This window comes from Pongo pygmaeus, chromosome 15, assembly GCF_028885625.2.
Source record: "Pongo pygmaeus isolate AG05252 chromosome 15, NHGRI_mPonPyg2-v2.0_pri, whole genome shotgun sequence".
In the NCBI taxonomy this organism is placed as follows: domain Eukaryota; kingdom Metazoa; phylum Chordata; class Mammalia; order Primates; family Hominidae; genus Pongo; species Pongo pygmaeus.
This window is the reverse complement of record NC_072388.2, coordinates 62,869,272-62,887,955: the sequence shown is the minus strand read 5'-3', so window position 1 is coordinate 62,887,955 and position 18,684 is coordinate 62,869,272. Positions and strand designations below refer to the sequence as shown.

General features: G+C 38.7%; 1 protein-coding gene across 10 annotated transcripts in view; it reads right to left on the bottom strand.

Annotated features, from left to right (window-relative positions):
- The window catches only part of SYNE2 (spectrin repeat containing nuclear envelope protein 2), a 433,601-nt gene that overhangs the window by 167,351 nt on the left and 247,566 nt on the right, over nt 1-18,684 (bottom strand). For all 10 annotated transcript variants that reach the window (XM_054449822.2, XM_054449816.2, XM_054449824.2 and 7 more), the window contains 3 exons: nt 7,112-7,267; nt 5,374-5,639; nt 1,598-3,698 (listed from right to left, as the gene is read on the bottom strand). In XM_054449822.2, coding sequence (XP_054305797.1) covers nt 1,598-3,698; nt 5,374-5,639; nt 7,112-7,267 — 2,523 coding nt within the window. The remainder of the gene's footprint in view (nt 1-1,597; nt 3,699-5,373; nt 5,640-7,111; nt 7,268-18,684) is intronic.

The following is an 18,684-nucleotide window of genomic DNA, read 5'->3' as shown; positions in this document are numbered from 1 at the left end:
CAAAACAATGGATTACGTTTAATGTATATAACCTTAATCAGTATTTGTGAACAAATGAAAATAAAACAAAATCTCTAGACCTTTTATGTTTTTAAACTAATTTCTCTGCCACTAACTTTAGTTTAGGTACATCATTGAATGCATATCTCCAGACTTGAGTCATCTCATTGAAATAACAAATAGTTGAAATAAATAAAGGTCCCTTCTAGTTCAGTTCTAATCCTATTATTTTTGGGATTTATGCACATTGTTTCCCGAAACTGTATTAAAATTCAAGTGGAGAAATACTCAAATTATTCATTTATTACAAAACTATTTAAGGAATATAGGTTCATAATACTTTACATTTCCATAGCATTTACACCTAACAAAATATTCCTGATATAGTATCTCACAATAACTCTGTGAATTAGAAAAGGGAGTTAACTTCCCCTTCTAAAAATTTAATGTGATCAATCTGAAAACACTATGTATGGCATTACATTCAGCACAGTGTGAATTTCAATGATGCCTAAGACATCCACTCTATCAAAAGGAAGGGAAGGGAGTGTGTTGGCGTCACTTTCCAACAGAGGTGAGCAAATAATCACAACTTACTCAACTCTGCTGCTATAGCATGAAAACAGATACAGTCAATACAAAAACAAATGGGTATGGCTATATTCCAATAAAACTTTGTTTATAAAAACCAGGCACTGCGGGAAGGATTTGGCCCATGGACCTTAATGTGATGCTCCCTGCTCTGGTTCTGTTACTGTTCTCAGGACTCTGAGAAAAATCTTCATGTTTCTAAACTTCGATTTCCTTATTTTTAAACGGGGCTAATAATAGCACTCATCTCACAGAGTTGCTATGAAAATTCAACATGAAATTTTTAGCACAGTGCCTCCAACACTGTAAGTTCTACATAAATGTTAGTTATTATTTGGTGTTCTTCCCTCTACACCATAATTCTTCCATTATATCTTACTACCTCTAAAACCAAAACAGAAAACAAATTTTAAAAAATGTTCTGAGCTCAACAGAGACTACGAGGAAAACAGAAATAAAAGAGTCAGATTTGTCCTTTTCTAAACTAGAAGGCACTGCATGTAGATGCAGTATGAGTCACGATTACAAACCAGATCACTGTAATTTTTGAAAATGGCTATCTTTCTGTAGAGAATTTCCATGTAGAACCTATAGCTTCTTTAGAATTACAGACATTAGCAAAACAGAAAATGACAAAATAAAAATAGATGCACTAACTGCCCAATTTTATTTTATTTTACTTATTTATTTTTTTGAGACAGAGTCTCACTTGGTCACCCAGGCTGGAGCGCAGTGCCAGGATCTTGACTCACTACAACTTCCGCCACCCTGGTTCAAGTGATTCTTGTACCTCAGCCTCCTGAGTAGCTGGGATTACAACCATGTGCCACCATACCCAGCTAATTTTTTTTTTTGTATTTTTAGTAGACATGTAGTTTTGCCACGTTGGCCAGGCTGGTCTCTACCTGGCCTCAAGTGATCCACCAGCCTTGGCCTCCCAAAATGCTGGGATTACAGGTGTGAGCCCCCGCACCCAGCCACTAACTGCATAATTTTTAAAACTTACTGTGCGCAAATCAATGCTTGTGTTAAGCTGCATCTGAAGATCTTCAAACTCACGTAGTTTTGTCTCCACATCACTCACTTCAGAAGAGTTTTCTTCTCTTTGCTTCTCAATAGCATTCACAGCTTTAATACTACACATTTCTGCCCAAACTTGCTCCTGAAATGCTTCACAATTGTCCTTTTCATTTTGAATATGTTTAATTTCCAAATTTATAAGTAAAGGCTGCTGTAATTGAGATTTTATCTGATTTAAAACATGTAAGGAAGTTTCTAGTTTGTCCTGAAAATTCTTTTCATCCAATTCTTTTGGTGAGAGTTCTAATACCATGTTTTGGAGAACTTTGTATAACTTATCATTTTCTTCTGCATTCAGCTTTATTTGTAGTATTTCTTTCTCTTTGAATGAGTCATCAAAGGCCTTATTTTCATTTAATTTCTTTATTATCTCATCACATAAACACTTGGCTTTCTCAATTCTCTGACTTAAAATTTGGGCATTGAGCAGTCTGCTTTCTGGAGAGCTATCAGGAGCTTTTAGTACTACTTCAGTCATTTTCTTAATTTGCAAATCAACAGCTCTCATTTTACTTAGTAATGCCTGATATTTGCCATGTTCTTCCTCAAATGTGTCCAACTGCTTAATTTTTTCTTCAAGTTCCTTTTCTTTTTCAAATACTTGGGTTTGTAACCGGTCAAGTTGTGAAAAATCCCAGTTTAGTCCAATATAGTCAAACACTTTTTTAAGTTTCAATACCTGTAAGATGCAACACTTAATAGCGGTGAGTCTGTCTTTAAGATTATAGATCTCCTCTTTAACACCTTTATTTACTTCTTGATTAAGTAATAGTTCATTGCGCTGTATATTGTCAACCTCCTCCTGAAGCGCTGATGTTTTTTCATGGAATTGTCTGCAAAACTTTATCTTGTGTTCCACTTCATTACATTTATTCTGAATGAATCTTTGTATTCTGTTGGTCCTAATCTTAAGATTTTTCAACTGATCATCCAGAAATAATCTTTCAAACACATTCAGCTCCTCATAGATGTTTGTTAGCTCCTGAAGATGTGTTGAGATTCCACTGTCAATTTCTTGCAATTCCTTCTGAGATGCCTCCAAAGTAACATGGTGATGTTTTAGTTCAGCTTCCGTGGCAGTTGTCTCCACCCTGGGAATTATCAGTGTTTCACTTTTTTGAACCATAAGTTGAAACTTCCTTATTATCGCAAAAAAATTGCTTCTTTCTTCCAACTTAAATTCTAATTGCTGTGATCTTTGAGTTGATTTTAAAACCAGCATTTGGTATTGATTCCGTAAGTCCTCTAGGGTATTATTTAAATCACCGCCCTCATAGGTTGTAAGGCTAGGAACCTTATCTTTGACCTCTTCAGCCAACGATTCCACAGACTGCTGCCTAGCTAGAATGCCATCATGTGTCACTTTGCACTTTCTGATCTGTGAAAGAATGTCATCTGGGAGAAGGGGAATGGAGGGATTAAGTTCACCCAACAAATTCTTGGCCCATAAGATAGTATTTTTCATCTTGTTCCTTATGTCACACTTCTTAATCTGATTTTCTGCTTCTAAGTGTAATGGCTCCAATGTTTCCCATTGTTTCTTCAAGTTATTTATTCCATCCTCCAAATTCTTCTTTTCTTTTTCTCCCCAAATCCTCTTCATCTGAAGTTCAGCTTGCCCCTTTAAAACAGAAAATCCATGTTTGGTAGCCTGGAGGTCAGTGGTCAAGGCAATCATGCTTTGGTTCCCTGCCTGTTCTTCTGGAGACTTCAGCCTTAACTGTAGATGTTGCTGCTGCTGTTGCAGAGAAATCTCAGTGTCCTGTACCTTATTCATGAGGGTTGTAAATTCATCATATTCCACTACCTGCTGAGAATACTTCTTTTGAATCTGTTGTTCCACTTGTTCCCAATCATGTTCAAGTTGCTTAATCTGGCTTTCCAACAATTTCTTATCCATGTCAGTCACATGGTTTGATAAATTCTCCCATTTGATTTTCAAGTTGCCTAAAGAATCTTTCTCTTTTTCTATGGATGCTATGAACTTTTTAATTTTGTCCAGATACATTACACTGTCCAGGGGTCCTCTAGAAAAAGAATAAAAATAGAGCTTGTTAATATTTAATGCTTATTCTACATTAAAATATGGATAAATATCATTAGAAGAATTCTGCTCTAAATTCACAGAAAAAATTAGGCTGCCTATAAAAATAATCTATCCTTAAAACAAAAATCAGAATCCTGTTTACTGTGGCTTTCAATTGGTGTAGAAAACTCTCCTATAAAATGAGTATCTTGACTTTTACTTTCAGTGAAAAAAAAAAACAAAGAAAATGAGTATCCCAAAAATGAATAACCACAGGAAAAAAAAATGAAGAGTGAAGGGAAGAACGTACATAAAAATATTTTGTAAACTGTAAAGTACTTGTATAAAGGTTAGTCTAGGAATGAGAGATATTGCCATAATATCCAACCCCCTTGTCATCTTTTCAACAAAGGGAAAAATACTGACTAAAAAGCCGTAATCATCAAGCTAATCTAAAATTGTTTCTTTGAGGGCTATTACTGAAAGTAAACCCCATTTAGATAAAAGTATAAAACAAATCTTTTTTTTTTTTGAGGCAGAGTCTCGCTCTGTCACCCAGGCTGGAATGCAATGGTGTGATCTCAGCTCACTGCAACCTCCACCTCCCAGGTTCAAGTGATTCTCCTGCCTCAGCCTCCCGAGTAGCTAGAATTACGGACATATGCCATGATGCCTGGCTAATTTTTTTTGTATTTTTAGAGAAAGAGGGTTTCACCATGTTGGCCAAGCTGGTCTCAAATTCCTGACCTTAAGTGATCCACCTGCCTCAGCCTCCCAAAGTGCTGGGATTACAGGTATGAGCAATCACGTCTGGCCTAAAATAAACTTTTTTGATAATGAGAAAATATTTACATATGAAGACTAAATTTAATACCATTTGCCATCATTTTCAAAGCCAAAAGAAGTACATATATTTTAAAAGAAACCATTCCAATACATATATATTCAATATATACCAAACTATTTAACTAATTATGCTGGTACTAAACAATTACATATGCTTCTCTCCCCTGCCCACATAGTTTAGAATTCTTGACAAAAATAATACTGAATTCCATAGAACATAAACCTATTTTGTAGATATTTATAGCGCAAATTGTTTCATAAATTACTCTGTAAAACATATTCAATTATATAAATTATTTTTTGCATGAAACCAACAGTTTCCTTAAATGCTATGGTCTGAATGTGTGTCCCTTAAAATTCATATTTTGTAAACCTAATCACCAATGTAATAGCACTAAGAGTTAGGAACTTTGAGGAGTGATTAGGTCATGAGGGTGGAGCCCCTAAGAATAGGAGTAGAGCCCTTATAAAAGAGACTCCAGAGACCTGCACTTCTCCTGCTACCATGTGAGGACACAGCTAAGATGTGCCATCTGTGAACTGGAGAGCAGGCCCTCGTCAGACGCTGAATCTTCTGCTGCCTTGATCTTGGACTTCCCACCCTCCAAGGCAGTAAGAAATAATTTTCTGTTTTTTTATCAGCCTCTTAGTCTGCAGTATTTTGTTACAGCAGCCCAAACAAAGACAGCATCCATATGAAATAACTTTCCATACTGTGGTTTTAAAATCATAATTTCCTTTCACAATATAACTCTTAAAACCCTGGGCCTAAGGTGGCAGATGGTTGTGCTTGAATAAAAAGAATGCAAGTCCTAAATTCTTACACTTACACTTTAAGACTTTCCTTGTCTGTCAACAAGGCTTTCATTGAGGATTCAACTGCAGCAAGGTATTCCTGAAAATCTCTGAGGAGACAACATTGGCTTTCTTTGTTTTTCTTCAAAGTAATAAGTGCCTGAAGCAAACTGTCCAAATGCTGTGCCGAATATCCTATATTGTGGAGAACCAAGGCCCCAGTTTCTGTTTTGTTAAGACATTCCGTTTGTTCCAGTGGCTTAATGGCTGCTTTCTTTGCTTCCAACTGGGTATATAATTTCTAAAAATAAGTCACACAGATCAGTCAATAAACACTCACTTATTTATGCATTAATTCATTCATCTTCTTTCCTCTTTGAGATAACACACTCTATCTCAGGAAGAGGGTAACTCATTTGCACACAGGATAACTAAAGTTGTAACACCTTTAAAAATTATTATTATTATTATTATTATTATTATTTTGTCACCCAGGCTGGAGTGCAGGGTGCAATCACAGCTCACTGTAACCTAAAATTCCTGGGCTCAGGTCTCCCATCTCAGCCTCCCAAGTAGCTAGGACTACAGGTGCACGTCACCACACCCAGATAATTTTTTTATTTGTATTTTTGTAGAGCCGAGAGTCTTGCTATATTGCCCAGGCTGGTCTTGAACTCCTGGCCTCAAACAATCTTCCTACCTCAGCCTCCCAAAGGACTGGGATGACAGCCATGAGCCACCATACCCTTAATATTTAAAAGGTTTTTCTTCCCAAGAATCATGTTAAAATCCATTCTAAAATTCACCATTGGTCCAGCATTTAATGTCAGTTAGATCACTCTATTATCTTAAAGGGTTCTGCAATATCTAAAGGGAAATTCATCTTAATTTTATTATTTACATACATGACCCATCTTTCCTATTTTAGATGAGTGTTTACTGTTGTGGAAACTTGGCTAAAATTGCATGGGTTGTTTATAGTTTGCTTTTTTTTGTTTGTTTGTTTTGTTTTTCTTTTAGAGACAGGATCTCGCTCCATCATCTAGGCTGGAATGCAGTGCCACAATCTCACCTCACTGCAACCTTGAACTCCTGGGTTCAAGCAATCCTCCTGTCTCAGTCTCCTGAGTAGCTAAAACTACAAGCACACACCATCTTGCCCAAATAATTTTTGTATTTTTTTGGTAGAGATGAGGTCTCGCAATGTTGCCCAGGCTGGTCTCCAACTCCTGGACTCAGGCAATCCTCCTGCCTCAGCCTCCCAAAGTGCTGGGATAACAGACATGAGCCACCATGTCTGGCTGCAGTTTCACTTTTTAAAATATGGCCATGTATTGAATTTTTAGATTACTTTACAAGCTGGAAGCACATAAATACATAAACATAACTATGTAAACACAGATGTAAAAACAAAGGAGGAAGAGCCTCATAGCACTGATTGTTAGGAAAAATACATTTGTCAGAATCAGAAGAATATACACTTGTAAGAAAAGGAATGATGGCAAGTCAAAATCTCCAAATTTTGTCACTAAGTTTTTAGGAACTTTGTGTAATAGAAAGAAGACTAATGTTCATTAAACTCTTCTACTTTCTAAATGGAAAGATTTATACAACTTACTCAGTACATAATTATACAGTTACCAAACTGATCATCAGGCAAAGGTTAAATAAGACTTTTCACTCTGTACAAGCAAGTTTTTGGCAATTAAAATATATTGTATTGCACTGGATAAATGATGCAATCATGTTGTCAGTGTTTTTATGTTTCCATACCTCTATCTCTTCTAATTGTTCATTTCTTAACATAGTATCTAATTCTAAAGGTTGATTTTGCAGCTCATTGACTTTCTGCTCATCTTCAGTGTTTTTCATGCTTTCTTGAGCATTCAGAGAAAGTTGTTTTGACATAACCATTTCCACAGCTGAATCCTGAAATATATAAAAAGATTAATTGCTGAATAGTCTACTTTCCAAATAAATACTTTTTATTTTTCTTGATGAAAACATTCCAGTTTCTTCTGTTTACTTGGATTATAGACTTAAAAAGTATATTTGGGCACTACGAAAGATGATTTTTCCATATAATAATGCCTATGTTGGTATTACCCCAAGACGAAACCTTTTTTGACAAAGTATAGTATAGGATACAGCATTGCTCAATTGTATATTGAAGCAAAATCTATAGTCTTAAAGACAGAAAAAAGGTATTTAAAAAAAACCCAAAAGTGTATGCTTTAGTGTTTACCAGGATACAGTGGGCAGGGCAAATAATAGGCATTTATTGTTACCTACTGGTAGTTTAAAGTAAGTGGCCAGATGGAGGTAACACCAAGGATTTGTGATATTAATTATAGCGACAGGAGGCACTTGCCTAGACAGATAGGGGCAAGTCCCCGGTGAAACCCCACCTCCATGCCAAAGACAGTTTAAAGCCTGAAAGCCAAGCTACAAGTTAATTCCTAGGACCAGAGTGAGAACTTGTCCTCCTGTTTGGCACACTTTCCTCTGATTGATCCGCACACTTTCCTCGGATTGATTCCCACCCTTCCTCTATTTTACATATACCCACCCTTTCCTAATTAGTTTTCTATACTGTTACGCTCTCCTTTGAGTGGTGTCTTCGCTTTAACCTTTTTTGCATAATTACAAACCAGTCAGCACACACTCCCTATCCTGTGCCTATAAAGACACCAGACTCAGTCGGTAGAGGAGGAGACGGCCTGACTTCAGGGGAGAGATAACCTGACTTCAGGGGAGAGACAACCTGACTTCAGGGAAGACAACCTGCCCTTACCATCCCTGCTCCAGCTTCCCTCTCCACTGAGAGCCATTTTCATCACTCAATAAAATTCTTTGCCTTCACCATCTTTCAATCATCCATGTGACCTCATTCTTCTTGGATGCTGGACAAGAGCTCAGGACCCACCAAGTGTGGGTACCCAGAAAGGCTGTTACACTGGCCCTTTGCCTTTGCTGGTGGAGGGCAGCTGCCCCACATGACGAGGCAAGGGGCCAACTGAGCTACTAACATACCACCATCTGCAGACAGCAGAACTAAAGGAGCACTGTAATACCCCTTTCTAGGGCTTCAGGATCACGGACACCCTCACCCAGGCGCCACTGTGTTCCCCTCAAGGTGACATGCCTAGTCTGGCTGCAGGCCCCACACAGAGCTTGCTCCTGTCTCGGCACCCAGAGCAGCTGGCCAGATCCTATGCTCACTTGCTCACGTGCTCCCTCCTGCAAGGGGTTGAGCACAGTGGACCAAGCAGACAAGGCACGTCTTTTATGAAGGGGCTGAGAAAAATCCTGTATCACTAAGGATAAATTGGCCAGGCGCAGTAGCTCATGCCTGTAATTCCAGCACTTTGGGAGGCCAAGGTAGGCAGATTGCTTGATCCCAGGAGTTCAAGGAGTTCACCATGGGTAACACGGTGAAACCCCAACTGTACAAAAAACACAAAACTTAGCTCAGCGTGTGGCATGCATCTGTAGTCCCAGCTACTCAGGAGGCTGAGGTGGGAGGATCACTTGTGCCCAGGAGGCTGAGGCTACAGTGAGTCATGATTGTGCCACTGCACTCCAGGCTGGGTGACAGACCCTGCTCAAAATCATTTTGATTTCAAAAAAAAAGAAAGGATAAATTATGTCTTAAGCCAATCAGTAGTAAGAATTCAAACCTAGGTAAGGCAGAACAAGTTATATACGAGGTAATTTGACCTTTTCTGAAAGCTTTAAGAACTTGAGGTTCTCTATAGGACACAGAGAGACAATGCATCTGCATTCACTTGCTCTTTCTTTCAATAAATATTTGTGGAGCCCTGAGATGTACGAAGCACCATGGCAGTAATTTTAAAAGATGTCCATTATTTTGCTAAGGCACTTGTTTTTATTTTCAGGTTACTTTATACACGAAAAATCATTTAATTATGCTATGCTATATACTTTCATGTCCATAGACTCTTTGAGGTATCAAATTTGTGAATAAAACATGTCTACATTCCCAAACAAGGTAGAAATTGATGTCTTAAAAATACTGTCTAGATAGTAATGTAAGACGTTAACAATACGGGAAACTGGGTGCAGGGGTGTAAAGGAACTTTTTGTATTATCTCTGCAACTTCTCTGTAACTGTAAAACTATTCTAAAATTAAAAGTTCATTTAAATAAAACAAATACTGTCTGGAGCTTCACCAGTTTTAACTGGAAAGAGAATTCAACTGTCCAGGGTTACTGGTTTTGAAGTACTTAATTGGCATTTAGCACAAGTCACTTCTTCTAAAAGGCTACAAATTACTGAAATAATTTTGTAAACTTCCTCAGGTTCCAACAATGTATTCAGGCACACTGTGGTGAAAATCTACACCTAGGGCAGCAGCATCTCACAGGGGAAAGATCCAGGAAGGCTGTGAGAAGAAAGAGAGGTGCCACACCTCAGGTTTCACTGGCCAGTAGGTGCTTTCTGCCTATGAGCCAGTCCTATGAGCTAGACAGCTGTCTCCTTTCTATCTGATGGTTACTATTTCCTAGAGGACCCCCACCCCTTGAAATACACTCCTGGCCCAAGAGAACCTGCACTGAAGGCCTAGATACTGGACCTGAGGAACACTTTATCTGTTATTCATCATCTACTAAGATTGTGAAACCCTTAATCTCTCTTACCTGATGATCCAGTACCTGAGGACTATGGTTACACAAGAGTAAAGCAATATTTCTAACAACTGCCTTTAGTAGTCAGAAAAAGGATTCTTGAAAACCTGAAATTACCCCCAAAAGTTTAATTGTTTACCAATTCCCAAAGCCATGTTTCTAACTTGGCAGAAAAGCCAACAGAATCCCTTGAACTAACATTTCAAATGTAAAAGGTCCTTTGCTTGTGGCAGGGAGGTTAGAACACAGACTCCAAGTCCTGATAAGCTCCTGGAATGGAAGATTCTTTCATCACCAGGCGTCCTTTGCTCACCACCCTTTCCTCCATTTTAATTTTACTCTGCACATTCATTTTAAACATTTTATTTTAAAATATAAAATATTTCATATGAACTTGAATAAAACATAACTGTATCAGGCCGTTTGCACGCTGCTGGTAAAGACATACCTGAGACTGGGCAATTTAAAAAAGAAAGAGGTTTCATTGGACTTACAGTTCCATGTGGGTGGGGAAGCCTCACAATCACGGCAGAAGGCAAGGAGTAAGTCATATCTTACATAAATGGCAGCAGGCAGAAAGAGAGAGGTTGTGTGGGCAAACTCCCGTTTTTTAAAACAATCAGATCTCATGAGACTCATTCACTATCACAAGAACAGCGCAGGAAAGATCCACCCCCATAATTCAATCACCTCCCACCAGGTTCCTCCCACAACACATGGGAATTGTGGGAGTTACAATTCAAGATGAGATTTGGGTGGGGACACAGCCAAACCATATCATTTTGCCCCTGGCCCCTCCAAATCTCATGTCCTCACATTTCAAAACCAATCATGCCTTCCCAACAGTCCCCCAAAATCTTAACCCATTTCAATATTAACCCAAAAGTCCACAGTCGAAAGTGTCATCTGAGACAAAGCAAGTCCCTTTGCCTATGAGCCTGTAAAATCAAAAGCAAGCTAGTTACTTCTTAGATACAATGGGGGTACAGGTATTGGATAAATTCAGCTGTTCCAAATGGGATAAATTGGTCAAAACAAAGGGGTTACAGGGCCCATGCAAGTCTGAAATTAAGTGTGGCAGTCAAATTTTAAAGCTCCAAAATGATCTCCTTTGACTCTAGGTCTCATATCCAGGTCATGCTGATGCAAGGGGTGGGTTCCCATGGTCTTGGGCAGCTCTGCACCTGTGGCTTTGCAGGGTACAGACTCCCTCCCAGCTGCTTTCATAGGCTGGCATTGAATGTTTGCAGCTTTTCCAGGCAAATAGTGCAAGCTGTCGGTGGATCTACCATTCTGGGGTCTGGAGGACAGTGGCATTTGCTCGGTGTGGTGGCATGTGTCTGTAGTCCCAGCTACTCAGGAGGCTGAGGTGGGAGGATCACTTGAACCCAGGAGGCTGAGGCTACAGTGAGCCATGACTGTGCCACTGCACTCCAGGCTAGGTGACAGTGAGACCACTCCACTAGGTGGTGCCCCAGTAGGCACTCTGTGTGGGGGCTCTGATCCCACATTTCCCTTCTGCACTGCCCTAGCAGAGGCTCTCTGTGAGGGCCCTGCCCCTGTAGCAAACCTCTGTCTTGGCATCCAGGTGTTTCCACACATATTCAGAAATCTAGGCAGAGGTTCACAAACCTCATTTCTTGACTTCTGTGTACCCACAGGCTCAACACCACATGGAAGCTGCCAAGGCTTGGGGCTTGCACACTCTGAAGCCACAGCCCAAGCTGTTTGTTGGCTCCTTTTAGTCAAGGCTGGAGCAGCTGAGACACAGGGCACCTGGTCGCTAGACTGTACACAGCAAAAGGACTCTGGGCCCAGCCCACAAAACCATTTTTTTAAATAGGCCTCTGGGCCTGTGATGGGAGGGACTGCCTTGAAGACCTCTGACATGCCCTAGAGACATTTCCCCCATTGTCTTGGGGATTAACATTCGGCTTGTTACTTATGCACATTTCTTCAGCCTGCTTGAATTTCTCCTCAGAAAATGGGTTTTTCTTTTCTATCATATTGTCAGACTGAAACATTTCCTAACTTTTATGCTCTGCTTCCTTTATAAAACTGAATGCCTTTAACAGCACCCAAGTCACCTCTTGAATGCTTTGTTGCTTAGAAATTTCCTCTTGAATGCTTTGTTGCTTAGAAATTTCCTCCACCAGATACCCTAAATCATCTCTCTCAAGTTCAGTTCCACAAATCTCTAGGGCAGGGGCAAAATGCCACCAATCCCTTTGCTGAAACGTAACAAGAGTCACCTTTGCTCCAGTTCCCAACAAGTTCCTCATCTCCATCTGAGACTACCTCAGCCTGGACCTTATTATACATTTCACTATCGGGTTTTTGGTCAAAGCCATTCAACAAGTCTCTAGGAAGTTCTAAACTTTCCCACATTTTCCTGTCTTCTTCTGAGCCCTCCAAACTGTTCCAACCTCTACCTGTTACCCAGTTCCTAAGTCACTTCTACATTTTCAGGTATCTTTTCAGCAATGCCCCACTTTACTGGTACCAATTTATGGTATTAGTTTGTTTTCATGGTGCTGACAAAGACATACCCAAGACTGGGCAGTTTAAAAAAGAAAGAGGTTTAATGGATTTACAGTTCCACGTGGCTGGGGAAGCCTCATAATCATGGTGTAAGGCAAGGAGGAATAAGTCACATCTTAGGTGGATGGCAGCAGGCAAAAAGAGAGAGGTTGTGCAGGCAAACTCCCATTTTTTAAAACCATCAGATCTCATGAGACTCATTCACTATCATGAGAACAGGGCAGGAAAGACCTGCCCCCATAATTCAATCACCTCCCACCAGGTTCCTCCCATGACATGTGGGAATTGTGGGAGTTACAATTCAGGATGAGATTTGGGTGGGGACACAGCCAAACCATATCAATAACAGACACACATTACTGACCACACAGATTTAAAGTGATGTAATTTTCTGTATTAAAAAAATAATTTAAAGCCCAACCTCTATCCCTTTTCATCTCTTCCTCTCCAGAACCAACCACTGTTCTAAAGTCTATACACACACTTTTATATTTTCACTACATATGTTAGTATTCATATAACATTGCTTTATGGGTTTTAAATTCTTACTGAAATAGAATCATGGATGTACCATGTCATAACTTGTTTTTTTCCACTCAGCAGTATGTTTGGAGGTTTATCCATGTTAACAGATTATAAATCTAGTTCATTATACTGAATGAATGAAAATGAATTTTTCATCTGTTAGACTACTGTGGAAAACAATATTGTTTCCAACTTTTCATATAATAGATAGTGCTGTGATATATACCCTTGTATGATTCTTCTTGTGCATGTGTGGAGTTCCTTAAGATATCTATGTAGAGTAAAAATTACTGGTAGTAGTGTGCTTCCTTTGATTCTCAATAGATAGTTATTGATTTGTTCTCCACATTGAATTACTGTTAATATTCCTACCGGCATAGTGATATTTTCACTATTTTCTTTTTTTTTTTTTTTTTTTAAGACAGGGTCTTGCTCTGTCACCCAGGCTGGAGTGCAGCGGTGTGAACATGGCTCACTGCAGCCTCAATCTCCTGGGTTCAAATGATCCTCCTGTTTCAGCCTCCCAAGTTGTTGGGACCACAGGCACACGCCACCACACCCAACTAATTTAAAAAATTTTTTTCTAGAGATCGGGTCTTCCATGCTGCTCAGGCTGGTCTGGAACTTGTGGGCTTGAATCAAGCAATCCTCCTGCCTCAGCCTCCCAAAGTGCTGGGATTACAGGCATGAGCCAGAGCACCTGGCCTGAGCTACTCTTCATATGTTCATTGGACATACGAGTCCCTGGCTTCTGCGAATTGCTTTTGCATATCCATTGTCCATTTTTTATTGTGTTGTTAGTGATTTTGGGCTATTTTTTCCAGATATTAATCTTCTAATAGTTATATGCATTGTCATTATCTTTCAGTAGATTGTCTTTAAACTTTGTGTATGATGTCTTTTGTTGAACAAAAGCATACTGTTTTAATCTAGTCAAAATTTGTCTCTCTTTTCCTGTTTAGGCTTGTGGTTTTAGGGCCTGTTTAACAAAGTCTTCTATGCCCCAAGATCACAAAAATGTTCCTTTATATTTTCTTGTAAAGATTTAAATATTTTCTCTTCACATTTAAGCTTTTCTTTAATATATTTTTATTTGAAGTTTGAGATAGATAAACTTTCAGTCTTTGTCTCAAAATGTATTTTGCCTCATTCTAGAATGGTAATTCAGCTAGGTTGACAGCTATTTTCTCTTAGGTTGACAGTTCCTTGAAGATCTTATTTGCACTGCCTTCTGACTTTCCATGTTGAGAAATTTATTGACATACTTGTTTTATCAGAGGTAATCTTTTTTCTCTAGTTGCCTTTAAGATTCTTCTTTTTGGCTCTGGTGTTTTACTATTTTAACTACAATGCATTTAGATAAGAATTTATTTTTATTTAGTCTGTTCAAGGCTCTCTGTTCTTCTTGAAACAAGATTCATATTTTTCCTCAATTTTGGAAAATTCTAAGTTTTGCCTTTCCTCCAATCTCTCTATTCTCTCCTCCTAAAGCTCTTATCAGAAATGTGTTCAATCATTGCAGTATAGCCTCTGGCTCTCTTAAAACTCCTTCCTATTTTCTGCCATATATATATATATATATATATATATAAATTTTTTTTTTTAAACCTCACCTCTACAGTAGGGGATATGTCTCTTTATAGATGGTGGATTTTGTGATAATTTTCTCAGTCATATATTCTAACTAAGTCTCTTCAGACTGTGTCAAATTTGCTGCTTAATTTGGCCAAAGCAACCTGCATTTAATGACTTTTTTTGTTGTTTGTTGAAGTCCCTTATGATTATTTTTCAGATCTGTCCTTTTGTTCTCAAAGTACTGTATTCTTTCCTTATGATTTCAATTTCTCCTTTTTTAAATTACTAATCATTTTAAACATGTTATGGTAAAATATCTTTCAGATTGCTGCATTATCTCACTTTCTTAGGGTATTCTCTCATTTGATGTGATGAGTACTCCTCCTTGTGGTAGAGTGTTCCTTTGTGCTATTTATTTATTCATTCATTCTTACTAATTATTTGTTATCAGACTTTTCTTTTTTTAACCTACTTGTGGGAATCTCTTTGGCCTGACTGGTAGGTAAGTAGGTAGATAGACAGACAGACAGATTAGAGACTGATTGTCATGTTAATTTCTTGGCTAGACCTGCTCCACAATGCAATTAGTATAAATTTAGACTCAAAACCTGCTTAAGACATAGGGTTGATTTAGGTTTCTCATGCAAGACTTCTTATTTCCATGTGTAACTGGAAAAAGAAGCTTCGTAGTCCTTCTCTGGCTTGAGATTTTCCTGGTCTACTTTTCCCCAAAGGTACAAGCTTTTCAAGGGCCCGTGTCTATTCTGGAGTATCTATCAATGAACAGCCTCTCATTGAGCCCTTATAAATTCTAAGCCTCTGGATATCTCATTCTTTCCCTTCTCCCATGCTCCTAAAATTTCTCTACTTAAAACAGAAATTATACTTAGCATAAACTCAAGACATAGTATAATTTTAAAGAGTGTACTAAAGCATACATATTGAGCTTCTGAGCATAAATAAAATGTTCAAAGTTAATAATAAATTTAAAGTTGAAAATGACCATTCTATCAAAGCATGGTTGGGTTACATGGCCAACAACGTTTACTCTTTTTTTTAAATGTTGCTTTTTTTCAAACACGTATCTTTCCTTTCATTTGGGTCTGTTTGGAAAAGAATAGGAGGTGAGAAGAATATCATCAACTCCTCCTAAGGGCAGGACCATGACATTTTCATCTTTACATCCCCTGACTCACAAAGTAAACATTCCACTTCAGCATTGAAAACACTGAGCTCTAAATGACTGAGCATGGTCTCCAGCTTGGCCAACATGTTAGCACAGCCACAAGAGGCAAGTCAGTAACCTTCACTATCCCTTTTCCCATTCAGGGACTATGGCCCATGGCTATGGTAACTTTGTGACAGGCAGAAACCTAAATCCAATACTTGTAACCTGGCAACAATGGGGCAGAGTGTCATACCAGCTCTAAAGGATGTATTTCTTTTTTCTCTAAAGCTTTACAATATAAAGCAGTGAAAAACAACTCTTTGCATAAGCATACATAATCACCATTAGAGACAAAACCAAAAGCCGGATCAACACAGTCTCAGAGGCTGCCAATTTCTCTTAGTATAACATCTAAAATGTTAATGTGACCCGTAAGGCACAGCCAGCCACACCTATCTCTCAGGCCTCATCTCTGTCACTCTCCTCTGCCATCTGCCTCCTCTGTTGCAGCCACCGTGCCCCTAGTCAGCTTCTGAAATTCCTCACGCTCTCTCCCATCAAAAGAGGAGACAGTATTTCTGTCAAAAATGCTCCCCACACCCAGCCCTGAGCTCTGTTAACTCCAACTGACACTACCAGTCTCTGTTCCAATGCTGCTTCCTGGGAGCTCTCTCTGACACTACAGTGTAGGTCAGATTCCTTGGTTAAAGACTATCATGGAACTAGGTTCCTTCCTTTGGTTCCTGTAATTAGATTCTCATTGGTATAATTAGTTGATTAATGTGTATCCCCCTATCTAGACTAGAAGCTCTTTGAGAACAGAGACCATGTCTATGTGCGGATCCTCACTGCCTATTCAATGAATTTAAACTGAGTAGATGTACAGATGAATTCAAATCAGAGAATGTAAACCAGAATAAGAATTGTATTTAGTCTTCCATTTCCAATATTAATAGTATATTTGTCTTTGGCCTGTAGGTGATTGGGGAAAAAATTAAAAAAAAAAAATTCTCTTTAATGTGTGGGTTATAGAGTAAAATGGAAAGAAACTGAGGGCCTGTCAATGTAGCAGTTGTTGACCAAACATCTGTCAAGAACGATAGAAACAGGGTGGCCAGGGGTGGTGGCTCATGCCTGTAATCCCAGAACTTTAGGAGGCCAAGGTGGGAGGGACGATTGCCTTAGCCCAGGAGTTTGAGACCTGCCTGGGCAACATGGTGAAACCCTGTCTCTACCAAAAATACAAAAATTAGCCGGTGTGGTGGTGCACACCTGTGATCCCAGCGACTCAGGAGGCAGAGGTGGGAGGATCGCTTGAGTCCAGAGGCAGAGGCTGCAGTGAGCCAAGATCGCGCCACTGCACTCCAGCCTGGGTGACAGAGTGAAACCCTTTCTCCAAACAAACAAACAAACAAACAAAAAGAACGATAGAACAGGTTTGGTTCGGCTGAAAGAGTGGAGAAAGTTCAAAACATTCTTAGAATAGGGGAGCTGATTTTTTTTTTTAAAGTAAAAAAGAAAAAGAGGAAAAAGAAAGTTTGAAACAAATGCCAGGATTATATGACAAGGTATCCATGAGAACTCAATAAAGAGTCCCTTGAAGTCAGTCAGCATGTTAGCCTCTTAAAGGATTAAAAGGTCACACAGTAAAGAAAACCTATTTGAATGTGTTTAATCCTACATTCCTCAAACATTTTTGGATCTGAATTTTCCACCCACATACCACATTTCGTAAAACGAAAAAGTTCTGAGCATCAGACTGAGTACAGATAAGATAACTTCAAGACTACCCTGGGCAACTTAGTGAGACTGGGTCTCTACAAAAAAAAAAAAAAAAAATACAAAAATTAGCTGGGCATTGTGGTACCTGCCTGGAGTTGTAGCTACTCAGGAGGCTAAGGCAGGAGGATGGCTTAGGGTTAGGAACTCAAGACTGCAGTGAGCTATGACTACACTATGACTACATACACTCCAGCCTGAGTGACAGAGCCAGACCCTGTCTCTAAAATTCATAAAAAATAAATAAAGGATGCCTAAGTTCTAGTCCCAGCTCTGCTGGACTTCAATTCTCACCTGAAATACAAGGGTTAGGTTAGATAATTTCTAAGGTCTTTTTCAGCCTGAGATTTTACAACTTTGGAGCATGTTCTCAAATGCATGCTGTTTATAGATGGCAAAAAAAAAAAAAAAAAAAAGTACTATGTAAGTTGGTTATCCCATTAAGGAATAAATTTTGGATTGTGAAAATACCTCTACAGTAAGATGCAAGATTTGCATACTGGCCAGAAAGGGCAAGTAGGACACTGTAGTTGACACATGGCCCAACTATGTGCTCTGTTATAACTTTTTTTTTTCTACTGAGTTAACAGGATAAACAACACCAGAAATAGACATAATTCACCCCAGGATTGAAAACTCTCCAGTAAGTAGTTTCCTTCTCATTCAAATTCTGACTCCAGTCTTTGTTCCGGGTCACTCACCCACAGCTAGAGCTTTGCACATTTTGCCTGTACCTTCCAAGATTTATCTACAAGTGCCTTCTTAAACATCAAATTAGAAATGCTCAGAAACTTCTGAAAAGAACAAAATCAATTCAGAAATGCTAACAATTATGTCAATGATAAGGAAATCAAAGAAGTAATTACAGACCAAAGGTTTTCAGTTTTTAAAAAGCAATTATGTCATGTAGGCTGCTATTTCAGAAGGATGGGGCAAGAAAGATCATTCGATACTAGATAAGCTGTAATGTTGTATTATGATTTTTCAGAAAAAAATAATAAATTAGAAAATGTATGAGTTTCCCTGTTTTTCCTCTTTATCATTTCTCTTTATGGGCACATAAAATCCTAAGAGATTAGACAGTCTTCACTTTTTACCATATCCTAAT